This window comes from Salvia splendens, chromosome 4, assembly GCF_004379255.2.
Source record: "Salvia splendens isolate huo1 chromosome 4, SspV2, whole genome shotgun sequence".
Classification (NCBI taxonomy): domain Eukaryota; kingdom Viridiplantae; phylum Streptophyta; class Magnoliopsida; order Lamiales; family Lamiaceae; genus Salvia; species Salvia splendens.
The window spans coordinates 12884232-12900756 of record NC_056035.1 but is presented as its reverse complement, the minus strand read 5'-3'; the positions used below and the strand labels follow the sequence as shown (position 1 = coordinate 12900756).

The 16525-nt window shown below is 38.1% G+C and overlaps 1 protein-coding gene across 6 annotated transcripts; it reads left to right on the top strand.

The window, feature by feature from the left end:
• Nucleotides 1-4829: 4829 nt before the first annotated feature.
• On the top strand, nucleotides 4830-11555 carry LOC121798653 (WD repeat-containing protein WDS homolog). Of its 6 annotated transcripts, XM_042197759.1 has the most exons (6): nucleotides 4831-5045; nucleotides 5529-5632; nucleotides 6246-7017; nucleotides 7437-7538; nucleotides 10231-10866; nucleotides 11112-11555. In XM_042197759.1, exons 3-6 carry the CDS (start codon nucleotides 6358-6360, stop codon nucleotides 11298-11300), a joined length of 1587 nt encoding a protein of 528 aa, XP_042053693.1. In that variant the 5' UTR covers nucleotides 4831-5045; nucleotides 5529-5632; nucleotides 6246-6357; the 3' UTR covers nucleotides 11301-11555. The 6 variants fall into 6 exon arrangements, with proteins under 6 accessions (XP_042053689.1, XP_042053693.1, XP_042053694.1 ...); XM_042197755.1 differs by lacking the exon at nucleotides 5529-5632 and having other exon boundaries at nucleotides 4830-5045; nucleotides 6296-7017; XM_042197760.1 differs by lacking the exon at nucleotides 5529-5632 and having other exon boundaries at nucleotides 6309-7017.
• The last annotated feature ends 4970 nt before the right edge of the window (nucleotides 11556-16525 follow it).

Genomic DNA, 16525 nt, shown 5'->3' with positions numbered 1-16525 from the left:
GAAGTGTAACTGTTATGCAAGTCACCTTTGTAAAACCTCTCACTCACTCCATGTAGGTTTTTCGTATTTTTTTTTCCTCAAACACTATCACGGTGAGGGGTTAAGGCAGACCCCAACCCGTCTATATAAAAAAAAATCACGACAGAAACATACATCCACCAAGTCCAAAAGTGACTCGGTCCGCACAGGAGATACAAATCACAAGAGCTAACAAAGCTACAATGGTATCCCCACAGACCGGGTACAAACCATCTAACTAGCAAAAGAACTAACATAAAAAGTAAATAAATACAAGGATGATGATCAAGGGTTGGCCAACTCCAAAGGAAAAAATAAAAACCATAAATCAAAAACACGAGCCAAATGTAGTAGTCATTCATCTCCATATCTGAATCTGAAGTTCGGATAGCCCAACTGGTCCATCCTCACGAGCGACTTCAAATACCGAGGCACTGAATCCGCATCATAGAAAGTGATGGCAGGGGGTCTGTACCCCCTACCTGCTAGAAAATCGGCTGGTCGGTTGCCCTCTCTAAAGATATGAGAGAACATAACCTGCAACTGTGAGAGCAAAGTGCGAATGCGAGCCATGTGATGTCTCACATCCGCTGCTCCCCCTCGTCCTGAAGTGAACACCGCGACCACTGCTGCTGCATCCATATCGACCCAAACCTGCGAAGAGAACTGCATAGCCAATGTCAACCTGTGAAGAAGAGCTAAGAGCTCCGCCTCGAAGGCCGACCCAGCTACGAGGGGCGTGCAAAAGGCCCCCAGGAGAGAACCATCTGAACCACGAACCACTCCCCCACCGCCAGCTTGTCCCGTCGAGGTGATAAAGGCCCCATCGGTGTTCAGCTTCACCCAAGGATCGTCAGGTGGATGCCAAAGCACACTCAAGGACCTCAGAACTCGCCGGCGAGGAGGAACCGAAGGCACGAAGTCGACAGCCGGAGTGCAACCGCGCCAGTGAAGGGGTAGGAGCACACCCGTCGTCACCAAGATCCGCAGATGCCGAATAACCTGCCAGATAACATGGGAAGAACGAAAAGAAATGCCGCGGTGCTTGCAGCTATTCCTCTCTGTCCAAATAAACCAATATACTAAACAGGGCAGTGGCCCTGTGAGAGGACCTCCACCAAAAACCTAATCTATGTGCAATATCAGTGCACGTGTGAATGTGTGTGCTAATGTAAGGGAACCAGTCATCGAAGAAATCCCAACCCGATCTCGCCAGAGGACTCGACACAAACAAATGCTGAAAAGACTCGACTGAAAAAGAAGAGACACAACACAAACACTTGGAGGCAAGATAGATACCACGGGTCTGAACATAACACTCAACAGGGACCCTGTGGAGGAGGAGGCGCCAGATGAAGACAGAGATAGTCGGGGTCAGCCCAGCATTCCAAACCATGCGAAGTCCGAAATGTCTAGGGGACCGTGTCCGGATGGGCTCCCAAGCTGAGGCCGTCGAGAACTCGCCATCGCCAGTCAGGCTCCATCGCATCACATCCCCCCCGCCCACCTCAATCGGAACATTCCTGATAAGATCCAACACATACAAAGGCACACCATACAAAGCCAAATAGTCATGCAGATTTTCAAAATGCCAAGAATGATCATGCCAGAACCAAGAAACCTTAGCGGCAGGAAGATCAGTCCCGGGCGGACATGTAGGTTTTTCATGTTTGCTTGATGTAACTGCAAAATTTGAAGGCTCCACTAATCACACATTTTTAATTTAATATGATATTTTAAATTAAATGGCAAGTCATCCGCAACAGTCCCACCACATTCCAAGACTAATTAAGAGCCACTACTCCTAGGGGTGGGAAATTATACCGAAATACCGTAATACCGGATTTACCGTACCAGAAAAATACTGAAAATACCGATTTTTCGGTATACCGCAGTTTCCGGTACGGTATGATACCGTACCGCAGTGTTTCGGTACGGTAACGGTATCAATTTTTCTATACCGAGGTATACCGAATCCACGGTATACCGAAACTTCGGTATATACCGAATCCACGGTATACCGAATATTCGGTATACCGTGGTATACTGGTATACCGATAGATTATTATATATATATATATATATATTAATATTAAATATGTTGTAATATATATATTACATTGCAATAATTTAATATTGCACTGGTGAGACACTTTCTAGTCGAGATTCATTTCATTGCAATATAGCTACCCTATACACTAAAAACTCAAACCTTGAAACCTAAATTCTAAACCCTTAACTTTAAAATATACTCATCATAATCAACAAATGAGCTAAATTTTGATATATGTTGAATTTTAGTATTTTCACATTAAAAAAATATTATTTGCTAGTATTTTAAAAATTTATTCAAATCAAAGGAAGACCGTGTCTTGTTAATATTTTTGAGAATTTGTATGCATGTTTATAATGATAGATTGAAATTAAAGTCTAGGGAAAAAAATTGAATCTTTATTTCATTACACTTGTAAATCTATTTGGAGAGTTTATTTATAAGACCAATTATTATTACTATTGGTCTAAATAGCCAAAAATAATCAATAAGTACCTTCATTTTATCATTAACCACGATTATGGGATAAAATTCTGAATATATGTAGGGATGTCAATGTAACCCGAACCCGCGGGCCGGCCCGAATAACCCGATAAAAATACAGGGTTAGGGTTGTAATTTAGCAGCCCGAATTTAAAATCGGGCCATTCGGGCTGACCCGTTCGGGTTGTCGGGTTAGGCGGGCTGACCCGTTCGGGTTACGGGTCGGCCCGTCGGGTTGTAGGCTTCTGCACAGCGAGCAGTTTTTGTAACGGTCATAACTTTCTCTACAAAGCTCCGATTGAGACGTGCAATATATCCACGCGAAGCTCTTTCGAAGACGAAGAGAATGATATGTATTAGAGGTTTATCAGACTTCAAAATCGCGAGAAACATTGACTCAAACAAGGCTGCTGCACATCCACATATTTTGTGTACATTTTCTAATCAATTTTCTATCATTTCTCAACAAACATATAACCATACCAAAATATAGAAATATAATCAAAATCATCCAAGACAACCCTCTAAAACCATGCAAAATCCAAATATGTCAACCGACTATATAAGATCACGAAAAAAAATCACCATGTGGTTCATGGATTCATAAATACTCGTATATAAAAGCTTTCTTTTAGTATATTTCCAATATAATAGTACAAAGTGTTTTGACGCCGCTTCGCCATTGAATTATGCGTACTTTGATGATTCTTAAAACAAAGATAAATTATTATTTGACTTATTTACAGCTGGAATAAATTAAATTTGACCAATCATAATTCAAGAAAACTTAGAGTTACTCTAATTAGCTAGCATCTTGATAATTCACTCTTTAACAATTCAAAATATTTTTGTTACATCTACGATGCACCTCTCACGTTATGAAAATTTTATTTAATTTTCTACGAATTGATTTATGTTTGAATTTTGAAACAAAGTGTTGATTTATGTTTTAAATACATAAACATAAACATACTATTGATAGATATTTTGTAAATAATTATGTAATGAATAAGTTATTTAAATTTAAATAACTTAATCTTTTTTAAAATATTAAAGAAAATTAAAAATATGTATTTCATTGTTGAATGATTAATTAAAAATATGTATATAATTAAAGAAAATTTAAAATATGTATTATTTTTTGAAAATATTAAAAGAATTAAAAATACACATTGGCCCGAATAACCCGATGGGTTAGCCCGAAACCCGAAGGATTAGGGTTAGGGTCGAACTTTTATAACCCGAAAAAATCATAACCCGAATAGCCCGTACCCGAATGGCCCGACAACCCGAACGGGTTGGCCCGATTGACATCCCTAAATATATGTAATCAAAATAATCCAAAAATATATATTAAAAGATACTTAAAGATCAACATCATCGGCAACAACAAATATAATATGATACTTGATAACATGCTAACCAAAATATAAAATTGAATAGAGTGATGGACGAATTACCGATAGCAAAAAATAATGAACAATCGAGAAACCAATTAGTAAATGAACAAATCAAGAAACCAATTATTTTTCGGTATACCGTTACCGTTACCATACCGTTATTACGGTATACCGTAATAACGGTATCAAAAAATATCATACCGAATTTCCGGTATACCGGAATTTCGGTATACCGAAAATTCGGTACGGTATCGGTATTGAATTTTGACATACCGTACTTTTCGGTACGGTATGTGGTATGGCACGGTCGGTACGGTATACCGTACCGACCCACCCCTAACTACTCCCACTAATTAAACTAATTAGTAAAATCATATTCATTGATTAATTATAGGGGAACCAAAAATGAAGAATGAGAGTTACAAAAGAGGTGAAGAGGCAAAGACTCCCCATGACCCACTCACGTCCCCACGTTGTTTTTTTCATTAGTATTACAAAAATTTCATAATGGCAATCTTGCGAATATTCTCAAAACTCCCCTTTTATATGTTGTATAGATTGTATAGATGTATAGATAGATAGACACAAATTTCCACTAAATCACATTCCAATCATATTGTATCCAACCAATCATTTCTACAAACCAAAAATCAGATCATAGTTTTAATTTCAATGATATTGAGAAACCAATTAGTTGGAGGCTAAAAACAAATTTATTAGAAAAACAAAAATTAACCAACAACAAGTGATTTTTATTTCGAATATATTTAACGGCTTCACTATTTCCATAATTTCCACGTTTTAAAAAATGATTGTATTATCCAGAACATAACCATAATTCAGGCAAACTTCCAAATATAATAAATACTATAAATTGCCAGGGAATAATATTATACAAGGTGAGAAAAAAAAATAAAAATTCAAATGAAATGCGATTGGAATGATCTGGTTAGCTGCTGCTTGCTCCTCACTTATCAGTTATCACTGATCACATCACAATTGTTTACCCCCATTTATTTCTGCGAGTTTCGATCAAACCCTAAATTCGTTGCCTGAATTCCACTATCAATCGCTTGGAACATCCATGACAGGTAGTTTTCATTATGATTTTTAAGTTGGTTTTATTTATTGCTGTTGATTGTTTTGGTAGGTTAGCCCATATTTTTGGTTCTGTTTCATGAATTGGTGTGCAATTGCTATATCTAGGAAGTTACTCTATGGGTTTATCAATTATCACGTAGTGTGTTGGGTTTTGTGAGAAATAGATATGGTTGTCAAATAGTGAGATATAGAGATCGCAGCATTTATCATAGTTGGATTGATACAAGAGTTGTTAGCTGAGCATATAAAAAACCTCTTCAGTATTTTGGGATAGCAGGAGTAATCGATGGCCATTTTGACTGTATATCAGTGCAGTGCATATTGAATTTAGTGGTGCCAGCTTCATCTATCTGTGCTCCGTTTTCCTGTAAAATTATGGCTGCTATGATTTTTGGTTATCATCACATAGTAATCTTTACTATTACGGACTCCCTCCATCCATTGAATAAATGTTCCACTTTGACTCCGCGCAGATGTTAAGAAATGTAAAGAAAAACCTCTTCAGTATTTTGGGATAGCAGGAGTAATCGTTTGCCATTTTGACTGTATATCAGTGCAGTGCATATTGAATTTGGTGGTGCCAGCCTCATCTATGCTCCATTTTCTGTAAAATTATGGCTGCTATGATATTGGTTATTATCACATACTAGTCAGGGACGGATCCAGGAATGTAAATGGAAGGGGGCAAAATTATATGTATAGGAAATTTAAGAATTTAAGAAGGGGTAAATATAAAGAAATTTTAAATTTTTTGCAAAATTATTAAATAAAATAGTATATATCAATATATTTGAGGAGGGGCATTTGCCCCACCTAGTAATACATTACATCCGTCCCTGATACTAGTAATCTTTACTATTACAGACTCCCTCCATCCATTGAATAAATGTTCCACTTTGACTCCACGCAGATGTTAAGAAATGTAAAGAAAAGTGGATGCTAGTGGAATGTGTGTCCTACTTTTATAGTGTAATTTATAATAAATGTAAGTGAAATGAGCTAATGGATTTTGCATTCTCATTACCAATAATAGTAAAAGTGAAATGAGACATCTAATGACGGACATCCTAAAATGACAATATGAGACATTTAATGGTGGACGGTGGAAGTATTATAGTATTTCATTTGTATTTCCCTGCATGTATTCTCTGATCATGTGCTGAATGATATTATGTGAAGCCAATGTACAGACACATTAATTGCTCTTCTGTGACCACATTGAGTTGAAATTGATCACAAGGTGGCCAAAACAGATGGAGGATCTATAGTGCATTTTTATGTATTTTGGAGCTGCCCGCTGTTATGGAGACATTGGATGATGTAGGAGATGATGTGATTGGTCCAAGAGGCCTGATTGAGAAGCAGGAGTTGGTACGAATCATTATTCAATGTTTATATGCTCTAGGTTATAGCAAGTCTGCTGCCTGTTTGGAATCTGAGTCGGGTATTACATGTAAGTCCCCCGAATTTGAATTATTGGAATCACTCATATTAGATGGAAATTGGGGTGATTGCATTGAGTGTCTTCACAAAATAAATGACTTGGATGATGAGACAAGAGCTTCAGTATCTTTCCTCGTTCTTGAGCAATGCTTGTGGGAATGTTTGGATTGTGAGAACATATCTCTAGCGTTGGACATGATGCGGAAACAGTTTTCATCTTTGAAAATTGGCGCAGAAATAGTTCACAGACTTTCTTATGAACTCCTCTCTTTGAAGGGATTGAGGCTGGGTTGTATTGATAATGATTCAGTTCAGGACTTGCGAAAAAAATTGCTCTCAAATCTGGAAAAAGTTTTACCACCACCAATTACACTACCTGAGAGAAGGCTGGAACATTTGGTTGAAATGGCTATTTCTGCTTGGGTTGATGGTTGTGTTTACCACACTTCATCTGATTCAGTATCACTGTACAGAGACCACCATTGTGATCGAGATCAGTTTCCAACGGAGACCACTCAGGTTGATTTATACTGTCTTTTGCTGCAAACTGAAAGATTCCCGTCTTTAAGCACTTATGACTTAGTTTTGAACTTATTGCTCTTTTTCTAAGATAGTGGTTTTGTATGTTTAGTACTATATATTAAATTCCATGTATGTTTAGTAGTACTATATATTAAATTCCATTATGAAAGTGCTCTCGCTCTCTCTCTGAAGCGGCTTTGTGGATTGTTCCTCTGTCAATGTCAGAAATATAAACTCAGAGGGATTGTAATGTTATGAAAAGGATTGTAATGTTAATTCATATATGACAAACAATGAGCAGTAGACTCCAAAATTGTAGTAATTTTTTTTTATGTGTGAGGCAAATGAAGGTTGCCCTAATGAGCCTGTTTGCTTTCAGTTTGTAACTCGTATGTCTATTCTTTATCTTTGTTCAGATATTGACTAATCATCAACATGAAGTATGGTCTGTTCAGTTTTCAAACAACGGAGAGTATTTGGCGTCATCATCAAGAGATTGCAAGGCCATCATATGGAAGGTATATGGTATTTATGACTTCCTTTCAATATCTTTTGATAGGGTATTGTTGCTGATGTGTATTTATATACTAGTAGCAAATAGCATGGTATGTAATTATTATTTTCTCAAAATAAATCCTGAGGGTTTTAAACTGTAGTATAGTCTCTCATTTACATGGTATGTAATCATTTTCTTCAGCCCATATTGTTGAACTTGATTTGTCTATGATCAAGTATGCACTTGTTGATCTAATTCCTCATCGTTTTAGATATAAAGCTGGTGTCATCATAGTAAGCACATTCCTCTATTTTTTTTAATTAACTTTGCATATGAATTTACCTTTTGAGATATAAATCTGCGGTCTTCGATAAATGTCACTGAAGTAGTATTTAACTGTTTACAGTAATAAATTTAAATAGGCAAATAAATTGAATTTAGTAGACGAGTAATTGATGCAATTGTAATTCAGACTTTCAAAATGATTCATTTATAAAAGACAGAAGAGGACAATTATAATTTTAAGACGAATTAATTTTAGTAAAAGTCAAAATTTGGGGGAAAGAAGAAAGAAAAACCTGTAAAAGTAGAACACATTATTGAAGCCCAATTTAGTTGCAGGATATTATTTGTATACGTTCTATACCAAAAATTTCAGGCTTCTGTAATTCTTAACGGTGAATGAACCAAACTAAGAGTTGAAGAAAATAGCTGAGTTTTATTGGAAGGTTGTCCACTATATGTATCTTCTTTCTTTACATTCAACTATATGTTTTGGTATCTTGGGAGTTTATTGAAGCCTGTCCGTCATTGCATAGATGAATTAAAAATTGTCATATTTATCCAAGATCCATTTTCACATTAGATCAAATCTATCCAGGATTATATCTTTGTCAGCCCCAAAAACTTGTTCTTCAATGATGGATAAGCTGTTTATATAGGAGAATTGAAGTATAGATATTCTCTATGCTGAAGCAATAGTTCCAATCCTTTATTCTTTGTGTTAGTAATATAATTTCAGTGAGCATGAGAAGATGCTAATCAGTTTACTAAAGAGTAGTAATATTAGTCTATCAGTAGATTTATAAACTCATTTTAATTTTAACTTAGTTAATTTTGAAAACTATGATTAGAATGTTACTATTCAGAAACGGATTGAAGATGTAATAGTCTAATCAGAATTTGAAACAAATGTCTGTACCTCAATACCTCTGAAGTTGTTGCTTGATGGACTTATAGCCCCTAAAAGTAATCCCTATATGGTTTTTCTTGTGTTTCAAGAGCTTGTTTATCTCTCAATGTAATTATATTCATTCTTCGTCAAATGTTTGGATGGTGATATTAGCTCTATATCTTAGATGATGACTTGGGGTTATATTTTGATGACACTTCAGATGTGTTCTTGCCAAATTAAATATTGGTTCCAACATAGTAATGAATAATGTCTGAACACAACTTATTAGCATGTTTGTCCTGTTGCATTGTGGTGTATGCTTAATACATCGGTAAGTGATAAAAGATTGGGTGGGGCAACATATAAGCTTTCTTCTGCCCAACATACCATCACTCCCAAACTATTACTTATCTTTGTAGATCTAGTTAATATTTTCAATCAAATAAATCCACCGCCTGAGTCTTCTGACTTTTTTACTGGCTCCGTGAAACTCCACACCTGTTCATTAGGGAGTAAAGGTTTAGAAGAACAACAGTATTATCTTAAGTGCACATTTATTTTGTGTTGGTATTATTTTGATAATGTTTTGAGTGGAATTGAACTAAAATAGGATAATGTTAAGTTGTCAACGCACTTAATTCAATATAGTTATCATTTATAAGTTAATGCAGAACCATGGCATAAAGATGCACTGTGGCTGTGATGCATAGTGAAATGTATGTTCTCTATCAGGGATGCTAGAATATCTTGCTGGAGGCTGTGTTCTTTTTACCGGAAAAAATGTTTCTTCTCAAGGATCAACTCTTTTATTCATCACTTTGATTGTGCTAGCAACTGCTTGTCAGGAAAACCATATAGACTGGTGATGTATTGGATTTACAAATTTCATGATATGTTCTCGTGTCCAGAGTTTAGGGAACTGACAGTTGCTCCATGTTTGCGGCTTCTTTTCCCTTGTTCAGGAAGTTTAACCTTTGTTAAGCATGCTTTCTGGTGAAGTTGGTCACTTAATCTCTTAGAGGCTTGAGTGACTCCAACTGCCAAATCAGGTGAGGCAAACATGCTAAGCTCGATTGCTCCAGAAATATTAGTGGGTTCCTATTTTGATGCTTTATTACTATTGTTCTGTGAGTGGAGGATTGTGTTTATTCTGCTACATTAAATATGTTGTAATATGTCTAACAGATACACGGAGACCTATTGCTGATCTCATAAACAAAATAAATTCTTCCTCTCTGAATAACCTCGAGTTAAACATGATAATTGCAAACCATGTAAGGTAAGAGGAAGAGGATACTCTGGAGTTAATGAAATGTTACGACCTTTCTTGCCATCCTCTCTTTATTATATTATCTGTTAAGAAACTTCAACAGTAGTTGCCAGTTGTATCTTTTTTTTTTCTTTTTAATATCAAGTTAATGCTTTCTACATTGAAATGTCATCTTCTGTTTTGTAATCTCATTCATCTATTGTTTACCAATTTATCAAACCTTGTTACACATATGTTGTTTCTGAGTGCGCGTGTAATTATTTCTCCCAGGTGCAGGATGATAATAGTGTAACCCTGAGATTCGTGTTACGTAGCCACGAAAAACCCGTTTCATTTGTGGCATGGAGTCCAGATAACACCATGCTACTCACTTGCGGAAATAGGGAAGTTCTTAAACTTTGGGATGCGGAAACTGGCATATGTAGGCACACATTCGGTGGCGATGGTTTTGTTGTTAGTTGTTGTGCTTGGTTTCCTGATTCCAAGCGCCTCGTCTGCGGCAGCTCAGATCCTAAGAAGGGCATTTACTTGTGGGACTGTGAAGGTAATGAGATTAAGGCATGGAAAGGCATGCGGATGCCAAAGGTCCTTGATATTGCTGTGACTCCAGATGGGGAAGACCTCATCAGCATTTTCTCCGACAAAGAGATAAGGATATTGAATTTGGCAACCAATGCTGAACGTGTTATTTCCGAGCAGCACTCTATCACCTCCCTTTCGGTATCTGGAGATAGCAAATACCTGGTCGTCAACCTTAATAGCCAAGAAATTCACTTGTGGGACGTTTCCACAAAATGGATCAAACCATGTAAGTACAACGGCCACATGCAACAGAAATATGTCATTCGTTCCTGCTTTGGGGGTTTGAACAGTATGTTCATTGCCAGTGGCAGTGAAGATTCCAAGGTACTTGACATCTATTTTACAAAGTTTTATCAAAATGCTTGCTTTGGATGATATATTAGATTGACAATACATTTAACCGAATATTTTGAAGGACTAAACAATCAAGCAAACTCATAATTATTCATTCCATCAAAGTATGTGGGTGGATTAGCCTATATTATTTTCATCTATCTAAGCTATAAATCACCTCACACACACTTCTCATATCCCTGAGAGGCGATGTAACAAAAAATGTGTGTTAACAGGTCTACATATGGAACCGAAGAAGTTCTGACCCACTCGAGATCCTGTCTGGCCATCTGAAGAATGTAAATTCCGTCAGCTGGAACCCGAGGCGACCCCAAATGTTAGCTTCAGCAAGTGATGATAATACAATACGCATATGGGGCCCGTGTCGTTCCAATAGAGCAGAATGCGATAACTTCACTGAGTAGTCTTGTGCATATGCAGATTTTCTTCAATACCAACAAATTCACTTTTTTTGGGTTGTAAATATGAGGTTGTTTCCTCTTTTTGGCGTGTATATTCTGAATGGTCGTTTTTGTTAATGCCCTCTTCTCTTTTTGTCCCCTATTTATTTCACACATTTTAGGGTCTGTTTCCCTAATTGTTCGTCTATAGATTTGTACTTATGATTGATGATTGATTGGCGGAAGTGAAGGATTTTAAGTAGTAACCTTCTTTTTTAATCCTGATTCTTGATTCTTGATTATTGTTCTGTTAATGCCCTTTACTCGGTTTATTATTATGTAAATTGACAGTGTAACAAATAAATTGGATGTCCAAAAAAGTAGTAGCAGGTATTACTTGTCCTGACCCCTACCCACTGGGTATGGTAGCGCTACTCGTACTTTTTATGGACGGACGGATATTAAATTATTCAATTGGGATTTTTAATAGGTTGTAATTTTATTCCAGAGTGCCGTGCAGTTCACTCTCGTTTCTTTATTTCTTAGGACATGAATAATCCCGTCCCCATTTCCGGCCCCAAGTCCCCTCCACGTCATCATTCCTCTACAGTTGTGGCACAGGCCACAACTCTTCTAACCTTGCAAGCCGCAACTAATAAATGACACTATTCACAACTCCAACATATTTAACTCGTAAACGCAATTCGTTCAACAATTGAAACCGGGAAAATGCATTGTTCATTAGAAAATTAACATTACAGTACTAGACGAAGCAAATTTAAAATACTACAAACCCGGGCCACGACTACTACTTCTTCATTTGGGCGCGAAGGCAGGCGATCATCTCACGGTGCAACTCGTTCTCGTCGTCCGACATCTTCGACGTATCCCTCGCTGTCAACTCCGTCAGCTGGCTCATCCGCCATGTAATTCATCTCCGACAAAGTGTCGGACATCTTATCCAGAGACGGATTGATCGGCGGTGGCACCATGGCGGAGTTGCTCGTAGTTGCCTTCCCCTTTGCTTTCCTATTTGCCGTCTTTGTTCCCATCGGGCGGCTCTGAATGCTAGGAGAGGAGCCGAAGACGTCGTCGTCCGTCACGTTGAGGTCGATCGCCGGACCTCCATCGCTCGAAGAGTAGTTTCCGGAGGCGGAAACTTTGGTGCTCTTCGCCGCCCCAGTTGCTGTCGGCTCGGCACCGCTCGTGTACTTCGGGCTCTTCTCGACGAGCTTCCAAACGTCGAAGTACTTGAAGGCCTTCCTCCCGTCAGCGAAGAACGCCTCCTTCGCCTTCTAGACGAGGTCCGCCTCGCTGTGCCCGCTCGGCCACATCCGGACTACGTTGGGCCACTTTCCGTTCTACTTGCTCATATCCGCCTGGACCCGGCCCCAATGCTTGCGCAGCTTCACGTAGCTACGCTCGATCGACCCTTTAGGACGGCCAACGTTATACTTCTGAGCAATCCGCTCCCAGAAAGCCTTGCTGGTCTACTGGTTGCCAATGATAGGATCCTCGACGACGTCGATGTAGTTCCTCGCAAGCCACATTGTCTCTTGCGGACCGTACTTCTTCGGCCCATCCTCCTCGCCGACCTTCTCCTTGCCATGCTCTTGAGCGGGCTCCATCTCGCTGATCTCGAATTCATCGGTGTTGACCGACGATGTTACATCAACGTTGCTACCGACTCCCGGACTAGGCTATGGCTGCGATCGTTGCGACCCCGGTATGTACCCATTGTTCGAGTTAACGAACTCCTCCATCTCACGTTCATCGTTGTTGAACCAATCCATTGACGCCGAAATAAAGGGTATAATATAGATTGAAATGGAATGCACGTAAGATTGATGCACAAATGGAATGCTCGTATTTAAAGACACAAAATCAAAAAAAAAATTAAATAAATAAATTGGACTTGCGGCCCGGCCTGAGAGCGTGTAACGTTGGGCCGGGACTCGCGGAGGCGGCCCGTCCCCTGAATAACGCCGTCCCAGGCCTGGCCGCGGGACGGGCACCAGGCACGGGGACCGGCCCAGGCCGTGCCGCCTCCTCCTCCAACGCGCGGGACGGGCCGGGACTCGCGATTTGCGGCCCGGCCCCAAGCGTTATTCATGCTCTTAGAACTTTTCCATTGTCATGGTTTGTGTTTGAATTTGTGAATTTTGGTGTGTATGCGAAATTGGATTAGAATGAAACGAAAAATAGTGGGCAACAAAGAAGCGACCGAATAGAAAAGAAATATAGAGAATTGGCCAATGACTTAATGGTCAAGTAATATAGAGAATTTGAGTGTTCTCTCGAAATTCTAATCGAGGAATGAATCTCATTCTTGGCTCAACTACCATTTCCATTTATCTTATGATGTACCCAACACAAGTCCGTGTCTTAATCCTCCGAGGGGAGGCAAAGCGTTGTACAAGGTCAAAGCACACCACTCAACAAACAAAATGTGTAATGACCTCAGATCCAAGGACTATTACATACTTTATGTACTAATAAACTGTAGACACTCAACAAAACAGTTTAATAGTAGGGTGTACCAATACTCTCCAAAGTATACCATGTGTCCATCACGAGTATCTAATATCTCATAGTTGTGAGAACAACTACATTCTCGAAGAATGTGATGCAAACCCCATGCTAACCTATAACATATCACCAATATCCCATTCTTGATGATCATTGGTTAGGGCTATTTTAGAATTATACTATATCATTAATGTCTCACACCATTAACGACAGTCACAATTCAAGGAACAAATATTTAGAATAAAATCAAACATTTAAAACAATTATTCCAATAAGTGCACAAAACCCATAGGAAATAAAATTTTCATATAATGTGATCAAGTAATATTGTCTCAACACAAAATGTTTCTAAGACATATAAAACTGTAACTCCCATTGATTCAAAGCCATCTACCAACATGCATAACACCTAAGCTCTCAAAGTGCTTGTTGTGTTTTGCTATACATAACGGTTTGGTGAAATGATCAGCCAAGTTATCATCAGTGGGTACTCTTTCTAATTTTATGTCGCCTCTTTCAATTATTTCTCTGATCAGATGATATCTTCTGGGAACATGCTTGTTCCTGTTCGTAGCTCTGGGTTCTTTTGCTTGCGCAACAGCATCAGTGTTGTCACAATACAAAGGTATTGCACTATTGGCACTCGGAATGACACCCAGTTCTTTAACGAACTCTAACAAAGCAACAGCTTCTTTGGCAGCTTCAGATGCAGCAATATACTCGGCTTCGGTGGTGGAATCGGCAGTTGTACCTTGTTTGGAACTATTCCAACTCACTGCTCCACCATTGAGGACAAAAACATATCCAGACTGAGACTTATAGTCGTCATGGTCAGTGTGGAAACTAGCATCAGTGTACCCAGTAACTGATAACTCTGGTTGTCCACCATAGACTAAGAAATATTCTTTAGTCCTTCTAAGGTACTTAAGAATAGTCTTAACAGTTTTCCAATGTTCCTCACCAGGATTTTGCTGAAATCTGTCTGTCATGCTAAGCGCATAGGCCACATCTGGCCTAGTAGAAATCATGGCATACATAATATATCCTATCGCCGAAGCATACGGGATCCTTTTCATGTTGTCTCTTTCTTTGTCATTAGAAGGACAATCCTTCTTTGACAATACAATGCCATGTCCCACAGGAAGAAAACCTTTCTTAGAATTCTCCATTGAGAAGCGCCTTAGCAACTTGTCTATGTAAGTGGATTGTGATAATCCCAACATCCTGTTAGAGTTTAGTATACTGAAAGCATCTTTCGAATGCTTGTATATGTAATAACTCTTTTATCCATTTGTTACCATTTTATGAGAAATAATATTTTGTTACAATGTATTTTGCTTATGTATTGCTTATGTATTTATGAGATGTTGAAATATGTTTTCCATTTAAATACATAGTTTAAGCAAAATGAGTCTAAGTCTTCTGCATAGTAGACGAGTTGTGAGCGGCGTTCACAGTAGGTAACTTGTCAGTTCATGCAGAAGAAAAACTGTTTCACAACCTAGATAGGCTTTGACTACCTATCGTGAAAGGTTGCGACGTCAGTCCGAAAGTTTCCTTACCTAAGGAAATGAACGACGTCAGTGTGGTATAGCACTGAAAGGATCAAACAGTGACATAAGTCTTTCTTTGCTATTTACTGAAAGACGAGGTCTCGGTGATTGTCGTTTCTTAATCATTGTTGACATAACATTGAGCATACGATATTAATTGAAAACTACTTTGACTTATCAAATGGTGAGGGAATTTCGTTGCCCAAGAATCCTGATAGATTGGGTAATGATCATTAATGTCTAAGTGGTGCTAGTATTGTTATTGCAATGAATCGTGTGCTGGGAGAGGCCAGTATGATAATATCCTCAAGAGGTGTTTAGGAAAAGGTTTTATTATTCAGAAAACTGGCCAGTTGGAATTTATTCCATGAATAATAAATAATGTTTCTAAACTAGACCACTCTTGGAAAAAGAAATTAATTAATAATAGTCAGATAGCAGACTTGATATTAATTAATGGATATTTATATATTTAACACGAGAAATGATTTAATTAAAGAGGATGTCCCGGAATACTCGTAATTTCGGTTTGGACGGGCAGTCAATATTATATCTATAGTGGATGATAATAATATTTAAGTTTGGGCTTGAATTAAATTGATTTTAATTTAATTAGTGAAAGCCTGAACTGTGGCCCAATCCAATCCTCCACAGATCCCTGGTCTGGCCCAAAATAATTAACTTATTATAAAAGGGAGAAGAAGAGAAGGCAGATTTTTTAATTCTGGCGTAAAAAAAATTCATTCTCTGCGTTTTTCTTTGGGTAGAGATTTCTGTCTTCAAATTCTTCTCCAGCTTTTGAGGATTTGACAAGCTTTGCCCACACAAAGGTCAACTCCGAGTTAAAGGGAACAGATCAGAAGATCCGTGGTAGAGACGATTGAAGAAGGAGTTCGAATTCAATTACTTGAATTCATACGGTAAATCGTTGTATTTAATCGCATATATATTTAATATGATATGTGATTATAAACATGTTTCTAGTTTACAATCGGATGAAAACATGTTTAGATGTAAATCGTTCAATCAAACTAAATGATTTCCGCTGCAAAACCAATAATTGGTATCAGAGCCTGTTTTTAGGCTCTGATTGTTTGATTTACTACGTGCTTTGATTGTATGAATAGCATGTTTTATAGTTCTCGATGCATGTTTAGTGTTCAATTA